At 45.8% G+C, this 20218-nt stretch overlaps 1 protein-coding gene across 2 annotated transcripts in view; it reads left to right on the forward strand.

Moving 5' to 3' along the window:
* The window catches only part of PRKX (protein kinase cAMP-dependent X-linked catalytic subunit), a 64355-nt gene extending 44868 nt beyond the window's left edge, over positions 1 to 19487 (forward strand). The window contains exons 3-8 of one of the 2 annotated variants that reach the window (XM_081809260.1): positions 3327 to 3446; positions 9196 to 9291; positions 12826 to 12883; positions 15098 to 15175; positions 17221 to 17369; positions 19117 to 19487. In XM_081809260.1, coding sequence (XP_081665386.1) covers positions 3327 to 3446; positions 9196 to 9291; positions 12826 to 12883; positions 15098 to 15175; positions 17221 to 17346 — 478 coding nt within the window. In that variant the 3' untranslated portion in view covers positions 17347 to 17369; positions 19117 to 19487. Of the gene's footprint in view, positions 1 to 3326; positions 3447 to 5955; positions 7383 to 9195; positions 9292 to 12825; positions 12884 to 15097; positions 15176 to 17220; positions 17370 to 19116 lie in introns of those variants that run through there. The other variant, XM_081809261.1, reaches the window with a different exon arrangement.
* The last annotated feature ends 731 nt before the right edge of the window (positions 19488 to 20218 follow it).

The following is a 20218-nucleotide window of genomic DNA, read 5'->3' on the forward strand; positions in this document are numbered from 1 at the left end:
CACCATCATCACCTTCACCATCATCATCACCATCCTCATCACCACCTTCACCACCATCATCACCTTCACCATCATCATCATCACCATCCTCATCACCACCATCATCACCTTCACCATCATCATCACCATCCTCATCATCACCTTCACCACCATCATCACCTTCACCATCATCATCACCATCCTCATCACCACCTTCACCACCATCATCACCTTCACCATCATCATCATCACCATCCTCATCACCACCATCATCACCTTCACCATCATCATCACCATCCTCATCATCACCACCACCACCATCATATCACCGTCACCACCATTGCTATGGACTGAATTATGTCCCTCCAAAATTCATGTGTTGAAGCTTTAACCCTCCCAAGGCAACTGTATTTAGAGATAGTGCTTTTAGGAGGTAATTGAGGTTCAGTGAGGTCAGGAGAGTGGGGTCCTAATCTGATAGGGTTGACAGCCTTACAGGAAATTGATTTGTCACAGCTCTGGAGGCTGGAAGTCCAAGCTCAGGGTGCCGGGCAACTTGGTTGCTGGTGAGGACTCTTGCTGGCTTTTACATGGCTGCCTACTCACTGTGTCCTCACATGGTGGAGCGAGATCTCTCGGTCTCTCCCTCTTCTTACAAGGACACCAGTTACTGAGTTAGTTCGTCTTGATCCAACAATATGACATCATCTTAACTTGATTACATCTGCAAGACCCTATTTCCAAATAAGATCACATTCACAGGCTCTGGGGTTTAGGACTTTTGGGGGGAACACAGTTTGCCCCTGTACAGATGCCCTGGCAGGCGATGAGAGTTTAAGAACACATGAGCAATTAGAATACCGTCTTTCTTTCATTAACACGGTCTCCTACCCCTGCCGCGGTGGAACTGATAACAGGGAGCACACTGAGAACGTCAGGTGTCACCTTGCCTGCTCTCCAAGAGCTGGGTGAGCAGGAAAAAGGACCTGGGGCATGGATAATTCACAGCCTGGACCAGCGGTCTCTGAATAATATCCGGGGCTCTTTGTCTCATCTTTACATGTTTACTGCTGTCTGAAGCTCCCTAGCAGTTTATGCCTCTGTGTACATCCATGAAGCACCAGCGCCGTTTGCAGGAAGGTCTTCTTCTAAAGAAGTATCAGGCTACCCAGGGCAACTTAGAAACTGGAAATTTATACAGCCTTCCACCTGTGCCTCTTACCCAGGACGGAGCCAGAAAGAGACTCACCTTTCCAAATGCAAGTGGAGACACTGTCCCTGATGCATATATAATGACCTGTGGCCACCTCCACCTGGTCTTAATATGACCTAAGAGCTCAATTTCCAGCTAGCTTCAGGCGACCTTGGGCATGCTACCAGCCTGGGAGCCCAGCACGAAGGGCCCCGTAAGTTGGCAAGATGGGCATGGGTGGCCTGGAGGCGTGCTCAAGGTCTCAGTCGCTAAGTGGAGAACCCCACGCGGCATCATCCCTGGTGTAGAGCACCAGCCGGACACTGCTGTCTTTCTAGGGTTACAAATTCCCAAGCCCTTTCCAAACCCAGCCTGTGTCCAGCGTCTGCCGAGGTCCTGCTTGCCTTACCTTGACTTTGTTTCTCAGACGCTTGTTTTGGCTTCCTCCCTCCTTGGAGGACACCCTGCTCCACCTGGCCTCTTCTGTCTCTGCATTTTTTTTTTTTTTTAAGGATTTTATTTATTTGACAGAGAGAGACACAGCGAGAGAGGGAACACAGGCAGGGGGAGTGGGAGAGGGAGAAGCAGGCCTCCTGCAGAGCAGGGAGCCCGATGTGGGGCTCAATCCCAGGACCCTGGGATCACGACCCGAGCCGAAGGCAGACGCCCAACGACTGAGCCACCCAGGCGCCCCTCTGCATTTTTTATAAAGATTGTCGCAAAATATACTTAGGATAAAATTGACCATCTTCCCCATTTTTAAGTACACGGTTCAGTGGGATTAGATGCATTTGTAATGTCCCACGACCATCCCCGCCATCCATCTGCAGAACTTTGCATCCTCCCCAAATGAAGCTCTGTCCCCGTGAAACACTTACTCCCCATCCCCCTCCCCCAGCCCCTGGCGCCACCATCTACTTCCTGTCTCTCTGCATTTCCCTGCTCTGGGGACCCCATACACGTGACATCCTACAGTATTTGTCTTTCTGTGTCTGGCTGATGTCACTCAGCATCATGTCCTCAAGGTCCATCCACGTCATTAGTAGTTGTCAGGGTGTCGTGCCTTTTTAAGGCTGAATCCTATTCCATTGTGTGAATGGACCCCATTTCCTTTATCCATTCATCCATTGAAGGGCACTTGGGTTGGCAGCTGACTTTGGCCATTGTGAGTCACGCTGGTCTGAACATGGGTGTGCAAGTATGTCATCAGCACCCTGCCTTTCGTTTCCTTTGGGTATATACTGGGAGGCGTAGTGGCTGGATCACACGGTGATGCGAGGTTTCACTTTTCAAGCACCCGCCATACTGTTTCTCGCAGCGGCTGCACCAGCTTGCGTCCCCACTAGCAGTGCATGAGGGATCCCTGTTCTCCACGTCCTCGCCGACACTTCTGTGTTTTTCACAGCCATCCCGGTGGGTGTGAAGTGGTCTGCACGTTTGACTCTTTCCTTCCTGTGAACCAGGGAGCAAAGCCACAAGGAGGACCTAAACTTCGTACTCACGGAAGCCCCGTAGCATCCTCTTTCTGAGCCGCCGCTGCCCTCCTTAGAGACGTGCTCTCATCTGTCAGAGTCTTAGCGGGTGAGGGGTGGTCAGCCATCTGGAGAGACAGAGGTGGAAATCAGTATGGCCATCTTCTTGACCTCCAGAGTTGTATTTTCAGATGTCTGCCGTTCCCCACTGTCAATTAGCTTCCATTCCATTAGACGACGGTGTGCCATACAGAACGTGCGGGGCTGAGCCTGCAGGTGCTTATGAAGGAAGGTGAAGAGTGTGCATGGCCGGTGTGGGGAGCACATGCCTTTCCCGGGGCCGCCGTAACAGTACCCCGACCGAGGGGCTTCATACAATGGTATTCTCCCATGGTTCTTGAAGTTGGAGCCCTGGAATGAAGGTGTTTGCAAGGCTGTGATCCCACAGTGGCTCCCGAGAGAAGGATCTGTTCTGACCCTCTGTCCTGGCTTCAGGTCACCTCATGCAGTTCCTAGAGTCCTCTAAGACAACGTTGGCTTCTCTCTCCAACACTTTGAAGTGTCCAGGGGGTGGGGATGGGGCATCGTCGTGATCACCGACGTCATCGTCCCATTCAGTCCTTCTGAGACGCATGCATTTGCCCAACACCGCTAACTTCTGTTATGCCCTTCTCCATCCCCAGGACATGGACCCTTTGTGGAACCCCTGAGTACCTGGCCCCTGAAGTTATCCAGAGCAAAGGCCACGGGAGAGCTGTGGACTGGTGGGCGCTTGGCATCCTGATATTTGAGATGCACTCGGGGTGAGTAGGGCTCCTGTGGAGAATCAACATGTACTCTCTGGCACTTCTCTTCCCTGCTTCTAGAACGGTGCTTTTCAGTGGCACCGATGTCCTCCCGTGCCGGTTTCCCCATGCCAACATGGCAATGGGGACCCACAGTTAAGTGTGCTTTCGTAAGAGCAAAAGCACATGGGAAGCACCAGCATTTGGGACCTCCTCGTGTTTAAGTATCCCTGTCTCCCATGAATATAATATTCAATCTTCTGCATGGACTCTTGGAGCAAGGCAGAGAGCTAAGGTGATGACCATACGTGTTGGATAAAGATAAATAAATGGCATACAGTTTAGGACTTTATGAATGAGTTCCTTGCCAGGAAGGAGAGTGTGTGCCCATACTTGCTTGTCATGAGGCTTGCATGGTTCCACTTTCCCCGCGTGCAGAGACCAGAGGTGTTGAACAGGTATCAAGGTATCACCGTGAGTGAATACTCCAGTCTGGCTGAGGCACGAGACAGGTGTGATGTTCCTCAACCAGAAACATAAAGCAAGCATCCCCCGCTTAGAAATCATAGACCTGGGGATTCCTCCTGGTCCTACAGAGGAAAGGCTCTTCTCTGATGGTGTAGCTGACAGGCAGCTGGTCTGCGAGGTGCCCGGACACTGGCTGGGGGGGCCCTCGGACGTGCGGCCCCTCTACCTCCTTCCGCCCTCCCTGCCTCGTCCTTTGTCCTCCCTCTTCAGGCCTGTTTCCTGCTGGGGAGCTTGGCAGATGCTTGGAGTTTACTCCCAGTTGAACCCAAAGCCTGACCCAGTTCCACACCTGATTCCCTGCAGGGAAAGACCAGAGCTTTTTGCCTGGAAACCTTCCCTTTCAGTTGGAAAGAATGATGGAAAGAGGTGTATTTCTGCACTGAGGGTGTGGCCAGAGTGGAGTCTTGTGAAAACCTGTGTTTATTTGTCTGCGTGTCTATTATCTATTTATCAACTATCTACCCATGTATCTATCATCTATGTGTCTATCCTCTCTTATCACCTTCTCTCTCTATATCTATCATATCTATCCATCCATCTGTCTGTCCATCCATTTGTCTATCAATCCATCTATCCATCCATCACCTGTCTATTCTATCTACCTGTCTATCTTTCCTTCCTTCCTTCCTTCCATCCATCAATCCATCCATCCATGCATGCATCCCTATATCTATTTGTCTATCTATCTATCTATCTATCTATCTATCTATCTATCTATCTATCTATCATCCTATCTCCCAGTCTGTCTGTCCATCATCCATCCATCCATCATACCTCTTGATCTATCAGTCCATCCATCCATCCATCAATCTATCCCTGTATCTATGTATCTATATATCCATCCATCCATCATCTATCCATCTATTGCTCCATCCACCCGCCCACCCATCTATCTGTCATCTATGTATTCTCTTTACCTGTCTGCCTGTGTATCTATTCATCCATCCAGCCATCCATCCATCCATCCATCATCTATCTGGTCTCTTGTATTTTTCCATTACTCTTCACCCAGACGGGTCTAGCAAATCAAACAGAACCGAATTCCTTAATAGACACCCCAGCCCATGAAGTCCCAAGCAGAGCAGAAGGTTAACATGAATCACACATAGGTCCCATCCGTTGAGAAGATACAACAGTTGTGAATATTTATGTACCCATATTCATCAGATTCCCCTCAGATGCCCTGCCGCACATTTCCCTTCCTTAATATTACTGACCACTAGAGGTCAGCATTGTTTAACGATAAATGAACCCTGGCGGCCAGGGCTTAATAGATGAAGTTCACGAGCTCTGTTTTCTCTGTATTACTACGGTACATTCTAGTAGGATATGTTCTGTATATAGGATATAGTACTATGAGATGTTATTAGTAAATACAAGTTTGGAAAATGATACTGATGGAATGTAAGAAAATTATTGGAATTAGAATAAAATCGAATAAAATTAGAATATAATATTAGCACATATTAGAGTGAATATATTAGGATTATTATGTTAAAAATAACTATTAGAATGATTAGAATATTATTAGGATATAATCCATTCAAATATTAGAACACGCTGTTTTAGGATATTAGAAAATAGAATGTTTTTAATATTCTCATGGAATATTAGCAATAATGTATTTCCAATATAATATACTAGAATATTAGGAGTAGAATAGAAAATAATGAAGTAGGATCTAATATGTTATGAGGCTCTTATTAGAATAATTGATGATGAATCGTTAAAACCCACTCCCAGCCAAAACACTCTGAGCTGACCTTCGCATTTCATACGAGGCAGGGACCTGTGTGTTCATTGTGATGTATTTTCATTTACGCATTTGTAGTTGGAGGGGGTCAAGGCTTTCTGGAGGGATATCTTGAGAGGCACGAGTCCATGTTGATGCCAGAAGCCCCGCCGATCCCTCCTGGGCACTCCTTGGCTCCGTCTGCAGTTCCGCCAGACTTGAGCCTTCCCCTGGACCACTTCTGAATTTCCTCATTGTCCCCTGCAGCTGCTTCCTCTCCTGCCCATGTTTCCCTGGTAGCAGCTGGAGGTGTCCCGCAGCATCCACGTTCAGATCTGCAGTCGGGGCGGTGGGGGGAAGCCCCCCCGAAGCTCCCGATCGAGACTTACGGAACCCCAGGGTTCCGTGGGACCCCACATTGAGAATCACCGCCGTCAACACTTCAGACAGCGTGTCCCTGGCACTCTTTCCTACTCTGCACTCTGCCCTCCTCCGGTTGCACAGCCCATCCCCTTGTCCTTGCCACTTTCTCAGAAGGATGCAGGCTTCACGTTTTCTACGCACCTAACCAGAGGAGGGGGTCTTTGAGGAAGACGTCAAAAACGGTGAACCGGTCGCATCTCCCCGTTCTGTTTTCTTTCCAAAAACTCTTCCTTCTTTTCCTTGAACCCATGTCCGGAGTGCCCGCCTGCCAAGGCCAGCCTCTCCTGTGGTTGTGCAAGAGGGTGATCAGGAGCGTGACGTTACCACCACGATGGTGCCTGTTTCTGGACGGTCCGTTCTCCTGGTGGCTGTAGGTGGGGAGAACGGGTATGTCCAAGTCATCATGGAGAGATGATGGAAACAGTAGCAAAGTTGGCGTGAACTTGGGAGAGGAAGCTCTTGAGCTTCCTTCATGCCCACGAGCGGGTCGTCCTTCGGAGCGCCACTGGGTCCCTCGATACCTTCAGCTCGCTTGCATAACGAGCTCTCAGTGCTTGTTGAAGAACTGGAACTATTCTGTTGGATTAAAGACAGATTTGAAGATTTCTTAGGGCACTTTCCACATGCAAGGGCAGGGCTCATTCTCAGATGCCCATTCTCTTTGCCTCTTCCTTCGGGCAAGATCTGGTACTGCTCATTTATTATCATTTTTTTCCTCTCGTTAAACTACTACTAACATACCTTCCCCATGATACAGTCATGTAACGCCTGCTTCCTGAGAACACTTTGTTTAATAGTTATTGTCCATAAATGTTGTTAGGTATGAATGACGCATTTTCTCCTGGTGTTTAACATGCTGTTCGTGAATGTGCGCCTTTCCCCTGATGAGATCATACAGCCAGTTGTCCTCAGACGGGGCCGCCACCCAAGAAAGGAGTCTGACCTCCCCAGCCACTGTTAGACAAAGCATCTGACCGACCAGCAGCGGTTGACTCAGGAGCTATTAACTCGAAGGCGTAGTCGGCTGGCGCGGACCCGATGAGTGTCTGTGCGCACATAGACCTTTCCTCCTGGGCCTGCCCTGCGCAGTTTCTCAGGACGTGGTAGCTCGTAACTCTAGAAGCAACAGTGGCCAAAGTACTTGTAGTTATGAAACCCGAATAACCAGCGGCTCAGAGATTACGCTGTGGCCTTCTGAGCATTGAGCCTCGGCTGACTCCAAAGTGTATCTGAAATGTCACGTAAGAATAAAAGCTGTTTTATGCCTTTATCACACATGGCTACACTTTCACGTTTACTGAGTGTCTTCCATTTTCCTTATTCACCTACCTCTTCTCCCTCAACTTTCCCATTAATTTCCTTTTTTTTTTTGTATTTTCTATTCTTTAGTTTTTCAGTTTTTCACTTCTCTGTAATGTATGTGCAGAGTTAAATGTGTCTGTTCTGTATATTAGTAGCTGTCAGGACAAATGGCTAAAAACATGGTGGCTTACAATCCATGTTCTCCCAGGCCTGGAGGCCCAGAAGTGGAGATCCAGGCGGGGCAAGGGAGGGTTCTCCCTGCCTATTCCAGCTTCTGGGCTCCAGGCACCCCTGGGCTTATGGCTGCATCCCTCACATCTCTGCCTCCGTCTTCATGTGGTTTCTCCTCTGAGTCTGTGTCTCCTCTTCTGTCTCTTATCAGAACACCTGTTGTTGGATTTAGGGTCACCCTGATCCAAGATTAGATCATGTCAGGATCTTTCACTTAATCCCAAAGGCAAAGCCTCTTTCTCCAAATAAGCTCCCATTCACAGATTGTCAGGGTAAGAACATGGGTATATCTTTTTGGAGACCACCATTACACTCACTGTATTCTGGTTTTTTATTTACTTATTTTTTTAAATGTCAGAAATGGATTTGAAGTCAACAGGACATTTTTTTTTGCCTATCAAAAGTTACCATCTTCCATCAGGATATCGTTTGAAAACTCCATTTTTTTTTTTTTAAGATCTTATTTATTTATTTAGAGAGAAAGACCACAAGTGGAGGGCGGGGCCAAAGGGAGAGGCAGAGAGAGAATCTCAAGCAGACTCTGCGCCGAGCATGGAGCCCAATGTGGGGCTCGATCTCACGACCCTGAGGTCATGACCTGAGCTGAAATCAAGAGTCGGACACTTAACTGACTGAGCCACCCCATGAAAACTCCGTTTTCTAAGATATTTCCCGTGCTTATTTTAGTGAACTAGAAGTCCTATTTCTAAAGGATCCCATTAGCGGTCTCCTTTTGAGTTCAGGGTCTTTGCCTTCAGCACTCCGAGCAAATACCAAAAGTACAACTTGTGCCTCGGGGCATGTAGGTAGGTATCTGGCATATATTTATTAACTTTTGTATTTTATTTTTCTAGCTCTTAGTAGTTTTAAGTATATTTCTTACTTAGCTTATTTCAGATTTTTTTTTTTTTCTATTTCAAGGTGTTAGAGAAGACACATCTGTTGGTTTCTATGCTAGGACTACAATCTTTTTTTTTTTTTTTAAAGATTTTATTTATTTGAGAGAGAGAGAATGAGAGAGAGAGAGAGCACATGAGAGGGGGGAGGGTCAGAGGGAGAAGCAGACCCCCCGCCGAGCAGGGAGCCCGATGCGGGACTCGATCCCGGGACTCCAGGATCACGACCTGAGCCGAAGGCAGTCGCTTAACCGACTGAGCCACCCAGGCGCCCTAGGACTACAATCTTTACTTCCGATAACTATGCCATAAACAACAATACATAAGTGAGTGAGCATGGCCGCGTTGTCAATAAAACTTTATTTATAAAAACGGACTGCTGGCTGTAATGTGCTAGATCTTTGTGGCCTAAAGGTATGACTTAGGAACCAGCCTTGCTCTCACCCCGCTCCCTAAGTGTGACCTACGTGAATTCGTCTACTATGGAGATTCAAATACTGGCTGCTTATACAGGTACAGTCTACTTGACCCAAAAAAAAAAAAAAAATAGGACACAGTATTACCCGTCCTCTTCCATGTGCCCTGCTCACTACAAAGCAGGGATTCTTTTCCGTGCTTGCTCTCTGCTAAAAATAGATGTTTATTTTTCTTACAGGTTTCCTCCGTTTTTTGATGACAACCCATTTGGCATTTATCAAAAAATCCTTGCAGGCAAAATAGATTTCCCCAGACATTTGGATTTCAGTGTAAAGTAAGTAAACTGTCTCCCTCCTCGTCGGGGGTGTTTATTTTTAAAATCGCAGACAAGAAAATCACAGAGCAGGCAGCTTACTGCCGTTCTCCCTGCTCTGTGTTTCACGTCTTCTGGTCAGTCAGCTTTTCCACAAGACGGGAAAAGGTGGTCGTTTTTCTACTGTAATGAGACTTAGCCTTTTCGTGACTCTTGGCCAGATTTTATGTGTCTTGAGAGAAATGACATTTGCAGTTACCCAATAAAGGCATTTGTGAATCACATTGAGTAAGAGAGCTGTTTGGGTATTTGACGAAAAGGGTCCCTCCCAACCCCCCACCTCCTTTAGCTGGTTTTGCAGTTGGCGGGAGTGTTGATGGCTTTAGCAGGCTGTCTCTTTTTCCTCCTGCTTAAATTATTTTCATTCTTAAATTCTTTTTTCATGCTAAAATTGAGGCTGATGAACACCTGCTATGAGAACTTTTCTCCGGCTTCAATGTTAGTAAGTTTGGGTATGCAGTTGATTAAATTTGTGGTAACAGAGGAGAGAAAAGTTTTTTAAAAATCTCAGAATGCTTTTGGCATTCCAGTTACCTTCGTCCATCTGGTCACCTTGTAGACACTTTTGTACCATGATTTCTAGTTCTTTCCTTGCATTTCCCAGGTGAGGTGCTGGGTGCACCAAGCCCTGCTGATCACAAGGTGGTTAGCTGCATTTAGTCAAGAATTAAACTTTTCTCTCTCTTGCTGTTTTTTAAAGTAGCCCATGGGCAGTGAGTTCAGAGAAAACTGGTTTCATGACACTGGGTCAGCTGCTGGGACCGCTGGCTGCATCCAGTTGCTTTTCTGAGTGGTGAAGGTCATCTCACTCGCCCCAGAGGCTCTCCGTCCAAATAGAAGACAGTGTTTCTCTGGGCTGGTTGGGACAGAGGTTGTGTTGTGTTTGACACAGCAGGCAAGTTTAGAAGACTAGCAAAAAAACCAAGTTCCATTAAAAATAATCACCCAGAAGGTGGGTACTCTGTCCCGTGAATGGTAAGACAGGGAGGTGCAGAGGGAGATCGAGCAGTCAAAAGTTTATTTTCCCTAGAAAGAAATGAAAACTATTATATAGAATTTCTCCTCCAGGGTCCGGATCCCATTGGACTTGAGTGACATTTTGTCACATGGACTTCTTAAAAAATTTACTTGTGTATGTGCCAACAATTTACCAGTGGTTTGCTTGGATTAAAATCTACTTACACCCATTGGCAGCTTGGCCAATGGGTGACCTTAGACCACTGACATTCTGGGTAAATCTAGGGGGTGTGAACATCTGCCAGCTTGCTGTGTGTGCACACTGGTGGAATCCAGCCCGACGTATATAGCTGTGGCTTAGCTGTTGCTGTTGGTGTGCTTGCTCCAGGTAAAATGAGCGTGGACTGTCTCTTGCATTCTCAAAATCAGCCCCTTGTGGAGACCCCCTGAAGGTCTTAGGCTAGGCAGACCCTCAGAGGATGTATTCACTTCCTCTTACAAGGAATGACTTCAGCTCTTCTCCCCAGAGAAGGGACAGTGCATAAATTCGGAGGTCATTTCTTCCATCATTGGTGGCAAGGGCTCAGGTCAGTCATATGAAATATTGAGTAAGTTTACACCGTTCCATGGAAAAGAATGGAATACAGCAAACGTAAGTTTAATCTACGTCTGGTGTCTTGCTACCTACGCCTTTTTTCCTCGTAGTCAATTCTGAAGGGAGAACCCGCAGTGTCAGCGCTGCTATCCTTTGGTCTAGAATGTTCCTCATTTTACCAGCCCCAGGCTCCTCTTCTCTCTTGCCCTGGGACCCCCGTGTTCCCAACGTGAGGGCTCAGCCAGAGCAGGAACCTGGGATCCTTGGATGTAGTTGCTGATGGCAGATGGTGGTTGAGAAGAACCTCACTTCTTCCCAGTGTTGCCTAGATCTTCCTGAGTTGGCTGAGAAGCAGGACCCTCATGAGGCTTGCATATCCAAATCACTGCCATTGGGTGCCATGACAGTGGAATTTTGACTTTCAGGTTCTCAAGGTCTTCTGTTGTTGGTTCGCACAACCTCGGCGTGTGGCTGTGTCACCTTCCTGCCTGGGCCCCTTGTGTCTTTGGATTGACACTGAGATTCCTTACAGGAGCTTAAGACAGCTGAAAGGACATCAGAGCTTTGGGGCTTGTTGCCAACTTGGTAGACCAAATACCTAACCAGGGTTTCTTCCTGTCTCAGTGGTCACAGAGAAGCCAGGCAGGATAGTGAATACGATCTAGAATTTCGGGCGCTGTGAATAAAGCGATTGCCCACGGCTACAGAGCCCGTCGCAGGATTGCAGGCCCGTCCAGAGTTCAGACACGTCCAGAGATCCTACACGGCTTTGCCATATTGGACAGTCCCTTTACATCCGTACCCTTTGCTTTTGGGGCTTTTGTTTTGTAAGGGTTTGATTTTATATTTTAAATAAAATGTCATTGATTTAGAACCCCAGTATAGACAGCTCTAAGTATATGCACTAACAGGGCTGACAGGGGGGTAAATAGTGGGGAAAGAGAAGGAAAAAAACCCACATTTATTTGGGATTGTTTGAGGAGCGTGGTGTTTGGTGATTCACAGTCTAGACATAAGGCACCAGGGATCTTGGGACCCTGGACCTCCACATACATCGTCACGGGCCTTGGGATCTCAGCCTTCCCAGCTGGTCACAGAGCCCACTCTGTGGTGTGAGTCTGGGGGTGGGCATAAGGTACATCTTAGTCTTGTAAAGTTGTGTCATGGCTTTCTTGAAGCTGGGCCATGGGTCTTTTGATTGGTGTGGGGGATTTCAATATATATTTGAAGTCTCTAGATACTACTATACATAATGTATTCTTTTTATTATGTGCAAAGACATACACACACACACAATTTTTACTTCTTTACCTTTTATTCTTAGAACTAGCCTGTCCTCTGAATGTCTTGATCCTCCTCTTAACTGTCAGATCCTAACTGGCCTGGCCTAATCCTAAGGGGCCTGTATTCTGAAACAGCCTGCTATTTAGGAGGAAGGAATGAGTGGAGCAGCAGGGTTTAAGGGACTCACATGTTATAGGAGAGCAAGCAGCGTACGGCCAGAATCCCATAAATAAGTAGACCCTTAGGGCAAAGCGTGGCCATTCATTTTGGTAAAAGCAGATGTCTTCTCTTTGGCAAGGACAGCCTCATGGGTGTATCGCTATACTTGGGGCAGGCACATGAAATATCGCTATACTTGGGGCAGGCACGTAATTTTTTCGCATGTTCTCTTGAAAGGCTCGTTTTCTGCACAATGATTTAATGAACCTTTTCCCCTTCGCTCTGTTGCTCCGTGTAGCCAACCCCGCTTTCCATAAATTATTTAGAAGTGAGTATCGGTGAATGAAGAAACAATTGAGAGAAAATGTTGAGGCAAAATGAAAATTGATCCTCTCTCCCGATACATAACGTGGTGGGCAGATTTTATTGTGGTTGACATGCTGTGTTTGCTTGGGTCCGTATCAAGATGCCTCTTCTTTTTGTCTCTTTCCCGCAAATAGAGACCTCATTAGGAAATTGCTTGTTGTTGACAGAACAAGACGCCTCGGAAACATGAAGGTCAGTGTTCGTTTTCATATGTAACATCCACTAGACATTCCCGTCACTTGGCACCATACGTTTGTATTAATAGAAACAAAGGCACGGAGATCGTGTTTAATTGTTGGCTACATGTCAAATCTGGGTGTCTGGGCATGCGAAATCCACCTGGGTCCATACCGCATCCCTTCTTCTCCACAAACGAGTAAACGACTCACCCATCATCTCGAAGATGTCGGTATTTTGCTTATTTATTTCGACTGTTCAAATAACATGATTGACCTATAAGTCACATACCGTACACGCCTCCCCATTGAAAGAGTGCAGTCCAACAGCTTTTAATACGTTTCCAGAGTTATGCAGCCATTCCCACAGTCTGTGTTAAAGAACGTTTTCTTTATCTCAAAAAGAAACCCCAAACCCTATGCTGTTGTTATCCGATCCTTCCATCCCTCCTGCCCTGACCAACCACTAATCTGCTTTCTGTCTCTGTAGAATTCCCTGTTCTGGGCTTTCATGTAAATGAATCACACCATAAGTGAGGTTTTGCGTCTGGCTCCTCCCACTGGGCATCATGTTTTCACGGTCCGTCCACATGCTAGAAGGTGTCAGTGCTTTGTTCCTTTTTATGGCCGAGTCACGCTCATGGGTGGACCCCATTGTGCTTACTCATCCATCCATTGATGGACATTTGAGTCGTTTCCCCCTTTTGGCTGTTGTGAATAGTGCCATGACCATAGGTGTGCACATTTGTGTGTGAATTAATCATTTGAGAATGTGTACATAGTCTATGATTTTCACAAACTTTTCAGGTGGAGGGGAATACATTTAAGAGATTGTTGCATAAATGGTATGATATCTTATATGCATGTTTTGGTTCTATTGTGGCACCACGGAATCTAAGAGAATCTGGGAACATCTTCTTAGCTATTTCTGGTTCTGGACATCCATGGAGGAACTTAAACGTGGGCAGTGCATTGGTGTTATCTGCTTTAGTCTTGGGAGACACAGTAGACTCTGTGTGAGGTTTGATTCCCACCAAACTCTCAGGACCCTCTGTTGATTTGGATGTATTTGTGTCCTGTGGCTGCTATAACAAAGGACCAGAGTCTGAGATCCAGGCGGGGCAGGGCCGCTGAGATCCAGGCAGGGCAGAGCCATGCTCCTTCCAGAGGCTCCAGGGAAGGGTCCTTCCTCCTCTTCCAGCTTCTGGGGCTCCAGGCATCCCTGGGTTTGTGGCCGCATCCCTCCCGTCTCTGCCTCCATCTTCACGTGGCTTCTCCTCTGTGTCTGTGTCTCTCCTCTTCTGTCTCTCACAAGGACACCTGTCCTTGGATTTAGGGCCACCCTGATCCAGGATAAGCTCTTCTAAGATCCTTCGCTTAATCATATCTGCAAAGACCCTATTTCCAAATAAGTTCTTCTGCATAGGTTCCAGGTGACATTTCACAAACTTTGTTATATTCAGATCCATTGGCTTCTTCCTATGTCACAGAATTCATGTGTTTCTATCTTAACAACTCCCAACATTTAACAGATTAAAAAAGTTGCTCCAAGGGCCATTAAAAGGGAGAAGAAGGTAGGGTCAAAGGCTGAACACCTGGGAGGGATTTTCAAAGACCATGATGCCATTGGTATCTGCAAGTTGGCCGTTGGCATCACCCTCGAGAAGGAAGCAGACAGACCTTAACACACTGTTACTATTACACAAACACACTGATACTATAATTGGAAGGTTCTGCTGGGTAGCTGTTCAGATCTCTGAAGTTGGACATCATGGGTTTGAGTCCTAGTCGTATGGTTTACTAGCTTCACAATAATTAGCCAGTTACACCATTTAGTGAACCTTGGTTTCCAGGTCTGTATGATGAGGATGCTAAATACCAAAGAAAACTGTCCAGACGAAAACAGGTGGCAGACTCAGAAATGACCGTGTGTCTGTCTTGTTTTATCTCAGGAGCCTGAGACATAGTCTTACTTTTATGTGTGGTCCAGAGTAGTAATGACGGGATTTGTTTCCACTATGAATTAAAGTGAACAGAACAAACACCTTCATTTATACGTTTCCCTTCCTAGCTCATGGTCCAGGGACCATTACTCAAAACATAGCACACTGTTTAAATTTGATTTAATTTTTTTTTTATTCTATACTGAGTAAAGTAGAGATTCTCTGGAATATTTTATTCCCTGTCCTGTCAAAATTCTGTCTACTGATGATGCCTGTTTCTTTTGAAGAATGGAGCGGATGACGTGAAACGACACCGGTGGTTCCGAACTGTGGATTGGGAGGCGGTCCCACAAAGGAAACTGAAGGTACAACATACGTACATGGGCGACTGTCAGCTCAGCATCCTTTACCTGTCTTCGGCAAGGGGCAGAGTCTGACTCTGACTTGTTTATTTATGGCTGATACATAATTAATTTGTATAATACAGCTGATCATCTCAAATCGTTAATAAGCCAAGATCCCCTTTCAGTGGAAATCTTAGTGCTACAGAGACACCTAGAGGTAATGGGTTAAGACCCCACATTTTACAGGGCGCCTGGGTGGCTCAGTCATTAAGCGTCTGCCTTCAGCTCAGGTCATGATCCCAGGGTCCTGGGATCGAGTCCCGCATCGGGCTCCCTGCTCGGCAGGGAGCCTGCTTCTCCCTCTCCCACTCGCCCTGCTTGTGTTCCCTCTCTCCCTGTGTCTCTCTCTGTCAAATAAATAAATAAAATGTTTAAAAAAAAAAAAAAGACCCCACATTTTACAATTGGATTTTTTGAGACCTGGCTCTGTCCCTCACTGGAACTATGACTAAGATGAGTCCCATCCCACCAGTTTCTAATCGGGAATGGTAAATGGTGTAACACAGATCAGGTGTTTGTCCAGCACTTATGGATATTGTGCAGTGATGGTGGTAGATTAGATGGAGAATATTTTCTAGATCACCCTTCTTTGAACTGAATATATATGTATATATATATATATATTTATTGCATATATATATATTGTGTATATATATATTTCTAAAGATTTAGAGAGACAAAGAAAGGGAGCATGCACATGTGAGCAGGGGAGGGGTAGAGGGGGAGGGAAAGATCTCAAGCCAACTCCCCACTGAGCGTGGACTCGCTGGGGGACTTGATCTCACGACCCTGAGGTCATGACCTCAGCCGAAATCAACAGTCGGACTAAGCCACCCAGGCGACCCAGGATTGAAATGTATTTTTGACATGAGTCTTCAATAACGACATTCTCAACCTTGGCCTTTTTAGAATCAGTGGAAAGACTTTAAAAATGCTTATGCCTGGCCCCCAGCCCAGAACCTAGGGTCCAGCCCAGACCACCAGCGTCTCAGTGATCTGCTTTTAAGTGTTTTATTGTATTAAATGACTTATTTTTCATTGACTAAATGATATATTTTCATTGTTCAAAAACCAAATCAATCTTAGAAGGTTATGCATTACCAAGTGTTACTCTCTTGCTCTATTTCCTCCCGAAGCCCCTTGCTTGTTTTTTTTTTTTTTTTTTTTTTTTAAAGATTTTATTTATTTATTAGAGAGAGAATGAGAGACAGAGAGCACGAGAGGGAAGAGGGCAGAGGGAGAAGCAGACCCCCTGCTGAGCAGAGAGCCCGATGTGGGACTCGATCCCGGGACTCCAGGATCATGACTTGAGCCGAAGGCAGTCGCTTAACCAACTGAGCCACCCAGGCGCCCATCCCCTTGCTTGTTTTTATAAATAAAGTTTTATTAGCACATGGCCACCTGCATTGATTTACATGTTGTCTGTGGCTGCTTTCGCCCTGCCGGGGCAGAGGCTGAGTAGTCAGCACAGCAATGTTACAGCCTGCACAACCAAAAATACTTACTGGCTGGCCCTCTACGGGAACCTTTGGCTGACCTCCTTTTCAATGCCAGTGACCTCATTTTATCGATATGGGACTGAGGCTTGGCTTTGGTGATACTAACGCTGGAGCTTCTTCATGACATCTCTCTGGGACTTTCCAAACTCTTGGCCACTGGACCAGCTACCACAGAATCACTCAGACCTGGGCAGACCTTGGAATCTGCATTAACAAGGAATCTGGGTGGTTCTCCAGTCTAGAATTTAAGAAGCGAGGGCTGGCTACCATCCTTCCTCCCTTCCTTCCCCGTACTGCACCATTGGCAGATAGCTTATTGGCAGTATCTCCAATTCAAAGCTTTCCACGTTCATAAACAAAGGAAGGACAACTTCGATGTTTTGTGCTTTTCCCCCCAAACCATCTCCATTTGTATGCGAAGTCATAGACATAAAGGGATGCATGTCCCATCCAGGTACACACCATTCCCTTCTGACTGTGCCTCTGTGTCATGCCCCTGCCCTGCAGCCCCCCATTGTGCCCAAGCTGTGCGGCGAGGGTGATACCTCCAACTTCGAAGCGTATCCCGAGAATGACTGGAACACGGCCCCTCCAGTGTCACCGAAAGATTTGGAAGTCTTCAAGAATTTCTGAGGACAGGAATCCTCATCTGGAAGGTATATCTTTAGTTTTAGTAGTTACGCATCGGTGAGGTTGACGTGTCCTCACCTCAAGGGGATGTTGCGTTGTTGGAGTGGGGCTTCCCTCATCCACTGGAACTCGAGCAGTGGGGCGGAGCTAGATGGAGTCCTTCCGAGCATCAGCTTCCTCAACGCCCTGGGGTGTGTTACTCAAGATGTGGTGTGGCCTGGAGACAGCACTGTCCCCAACATCCCACACCTGCTGGGGGAGAATCTAGGGCTAAGTAAGACCCTGTGAGAGGCGTGTGTGCCTACACATTCCAGGGACACAGCCCCTTTGGTAAAGATTCCTGAATTCTTGTGTTCTGGAAACCCTGAGTTCCACACCAACTTCCTCATAGATTCCTACCAAATATTTTCAAAAGGGTTTTTTTTGGGTCCCCTTTTCACTAAAAACTGATGACAGCAGTGAACACCTCCTATGGAATTTGCTAAGCTCCATTTGACATTTAAAAGAATGGATTTTTGAGTCTCTCATTTCTTGGAACCTTTGAAGGTCTATGACTCTGTGTTTGTGGAATCTATGACTTGATGACTTTGAAGGATTTTTGAATGTGGGTAGTAAAGACCTTTCAGTTACTCCAGTTCTGTGAGGAGCTCGGTGACATACACCACTTAAATCAGGTTTTCCTTCTCACGACACCCAGGCAAGAAAAATTGCGGGAAGGAAGAGAAGCAAGATACTGCCGATGATATGTCTACTCCTTGACTTTTCTTGTTTTTTGCCTCTGTCCCCCCAACAGTGCTTATGAGGAATGGGAGAAATAATTGTCCGGTCAATATCATGTGCAAATTGACACCGTTATAGAGCCCTCCTCGCAGGGAGGGAGGCGTGGTATACCAGAAACCTGTACTCTCGGCTGGTATTGCCATGCAGATAACGAGAGGCAACCTGCCTAAAAGTTAAAACATGGAAACAAAAATTCAGTAAGAGAAACAGGTGGCCATGTGGATGAGAACGGAACATGTCTGCTTGATGGGTTTTAGTCTTTTCAACACATAATGATCGTTCTCCTGAGGTTTTCTTAAAGACTCTCTTTAGCTTTTCCAGCTCCTGCAAAGCTAGTGAAGGCCAGTTACGAGTTTTAAAAATAGAAGGGGTTTCTAAATTCGGGTTTTATTTTCTGTTCTCTTCATTTGCTTCAATTTTGAATGATTTGCCCATAATATTTTATGCATTATTTTTATCCAGTAATCTTTAAATGATGAAAGACATGGTATGTTTTCTAGTGAAGGACATTTCGTTGATAAATCAGAGGACTGGGGCCTTTTTGTAACAGAGATACTGTTAAATTTACTTAAGGAAACACAAATCTGCCGTCCGATGGGGTTTGTTGTGTACTCAGTGGATAGTTTTCTATTCATGGTTAGGAATTGTGCCCCCAGCTGCCCCAGCTACCTTTTTAGCAGATTCTGCAGATAGGAATAACTTTCTCAAGGCGGTGCGTATCCTTGGGAACTGACTGAGCCAACCCGGGCATCTCACTGCTCAATTAATAATTTAATAATTTAATAATTTATTAAAAAATAAATTATTTTATTAAGCATTTCCCACCCCTTAGAATTCGTGCTTGTGGGTCTTTGCAAGAAGAATTTCAATGGAAAGTTGGTTTTTGTGTGTGTATTATTGAGTTATTTTTGAATTATTAGTATGATAATTACAACACTTACCCAGTTAGTCTGAAAACTAACAAAATTCTTTTTTATTTCATGTTGCAAACAGGATGATTTGAACCTGCACATCAGAGCTGCACATCAGCCCTGAAGAAGGGTCGTGTCCACGGGATAAGGACATTTCCATATTCTATAAGTCTGGATGTATATAAAGAGCCTGGATATCCGTACAAAGTCATGGACCTGGCATTATTTAAGGAACTGGAAATTAAGCATCATTAAGCAACTGGAAATCTACTGCACAGTAGGACCTTTTGGAAAATTGTTTGGTTGTAGATTTTATCTTATCTCTTAGTGTGATGAACCTACTGTGATATCTTGGTTTTCCTCACAGACTTAACTTTATAAGTTTGAACTGAATGTGTTCGGTTATAACCACAGATGGCGTGCGTGCGCATGCGTGCGCTTGCGCGCATGTGTGCGTGTGTGTGTGTGTGTGTGTATAAAAAGACCATATGTCTGGTGCACAGGAATTGTACCGTGATGTAAATCTTCATACTTGGCAGAGCCTATGATTTTTATTTTCCAAATTGCTCTTTCAAGAATCTTTTTCTTGGGGACAAAAGCTAAGACAGATATGATGTGTGCATTTTTTATCGTCTGATGTGCATTTTGTAGCTTGTGAAGAAAACATCATGTGGTGATCCACATCCCATGTCTTTAGTGCTTCATGTCTGGTGACTTTAGGTCTTGAAACCAGAAGGGAAGACAAGGGTGTATCAGTTTGAATTTGAGTCTGAGAATACCAATGGCCATTAACGTTGTTCAAGGAATGGAACACAGTCCAGAAATTTCCTGCATCACATCCAGAAATTTCATACTCCGTGGGCGGGGGGGTTGAGGCTAGTGGCTACCTATTAAAATTCCAGTTGAGCTCTGTCTCCAACAAAATGCAGAGCTAACAAATGACTGTTGGCTCAGTTGCATGGATGACCTTCATGCAAATGTGTTTTTTTTTTTTTTTAACTTTCTTTTTTTTAACTTCCATTGTGGGAAAAATAAGACGCAAATGAGCTATAGGATGTCAGTGTTCAGCATAGTAGAAATTAACCTGTCTTGTTTCTATCCTCGTAAATGTTCAGTTTTGGGTGTGTCCAGCACACTCTTGTCTCGTAGGTAGGGCGTGCTTATCGGTGGCTGAGATTTTGTCT

The sequence above is a fragment of the Leptonychotes weddellii genome, chromosome X (genome assembly GCF_054177405.1).
Source record: "Leptonychotes weddellii isolate Sample4059 chromosome X, ASM5417740v2, whole genome shotgun sequence".
Classification (NCBI taxonomy): Eukaryota; Metazoa; Chordata; class Mammalia; order Carnivora; family Phocidae; genus Leptonychotes; species Leptonychotes weddellii.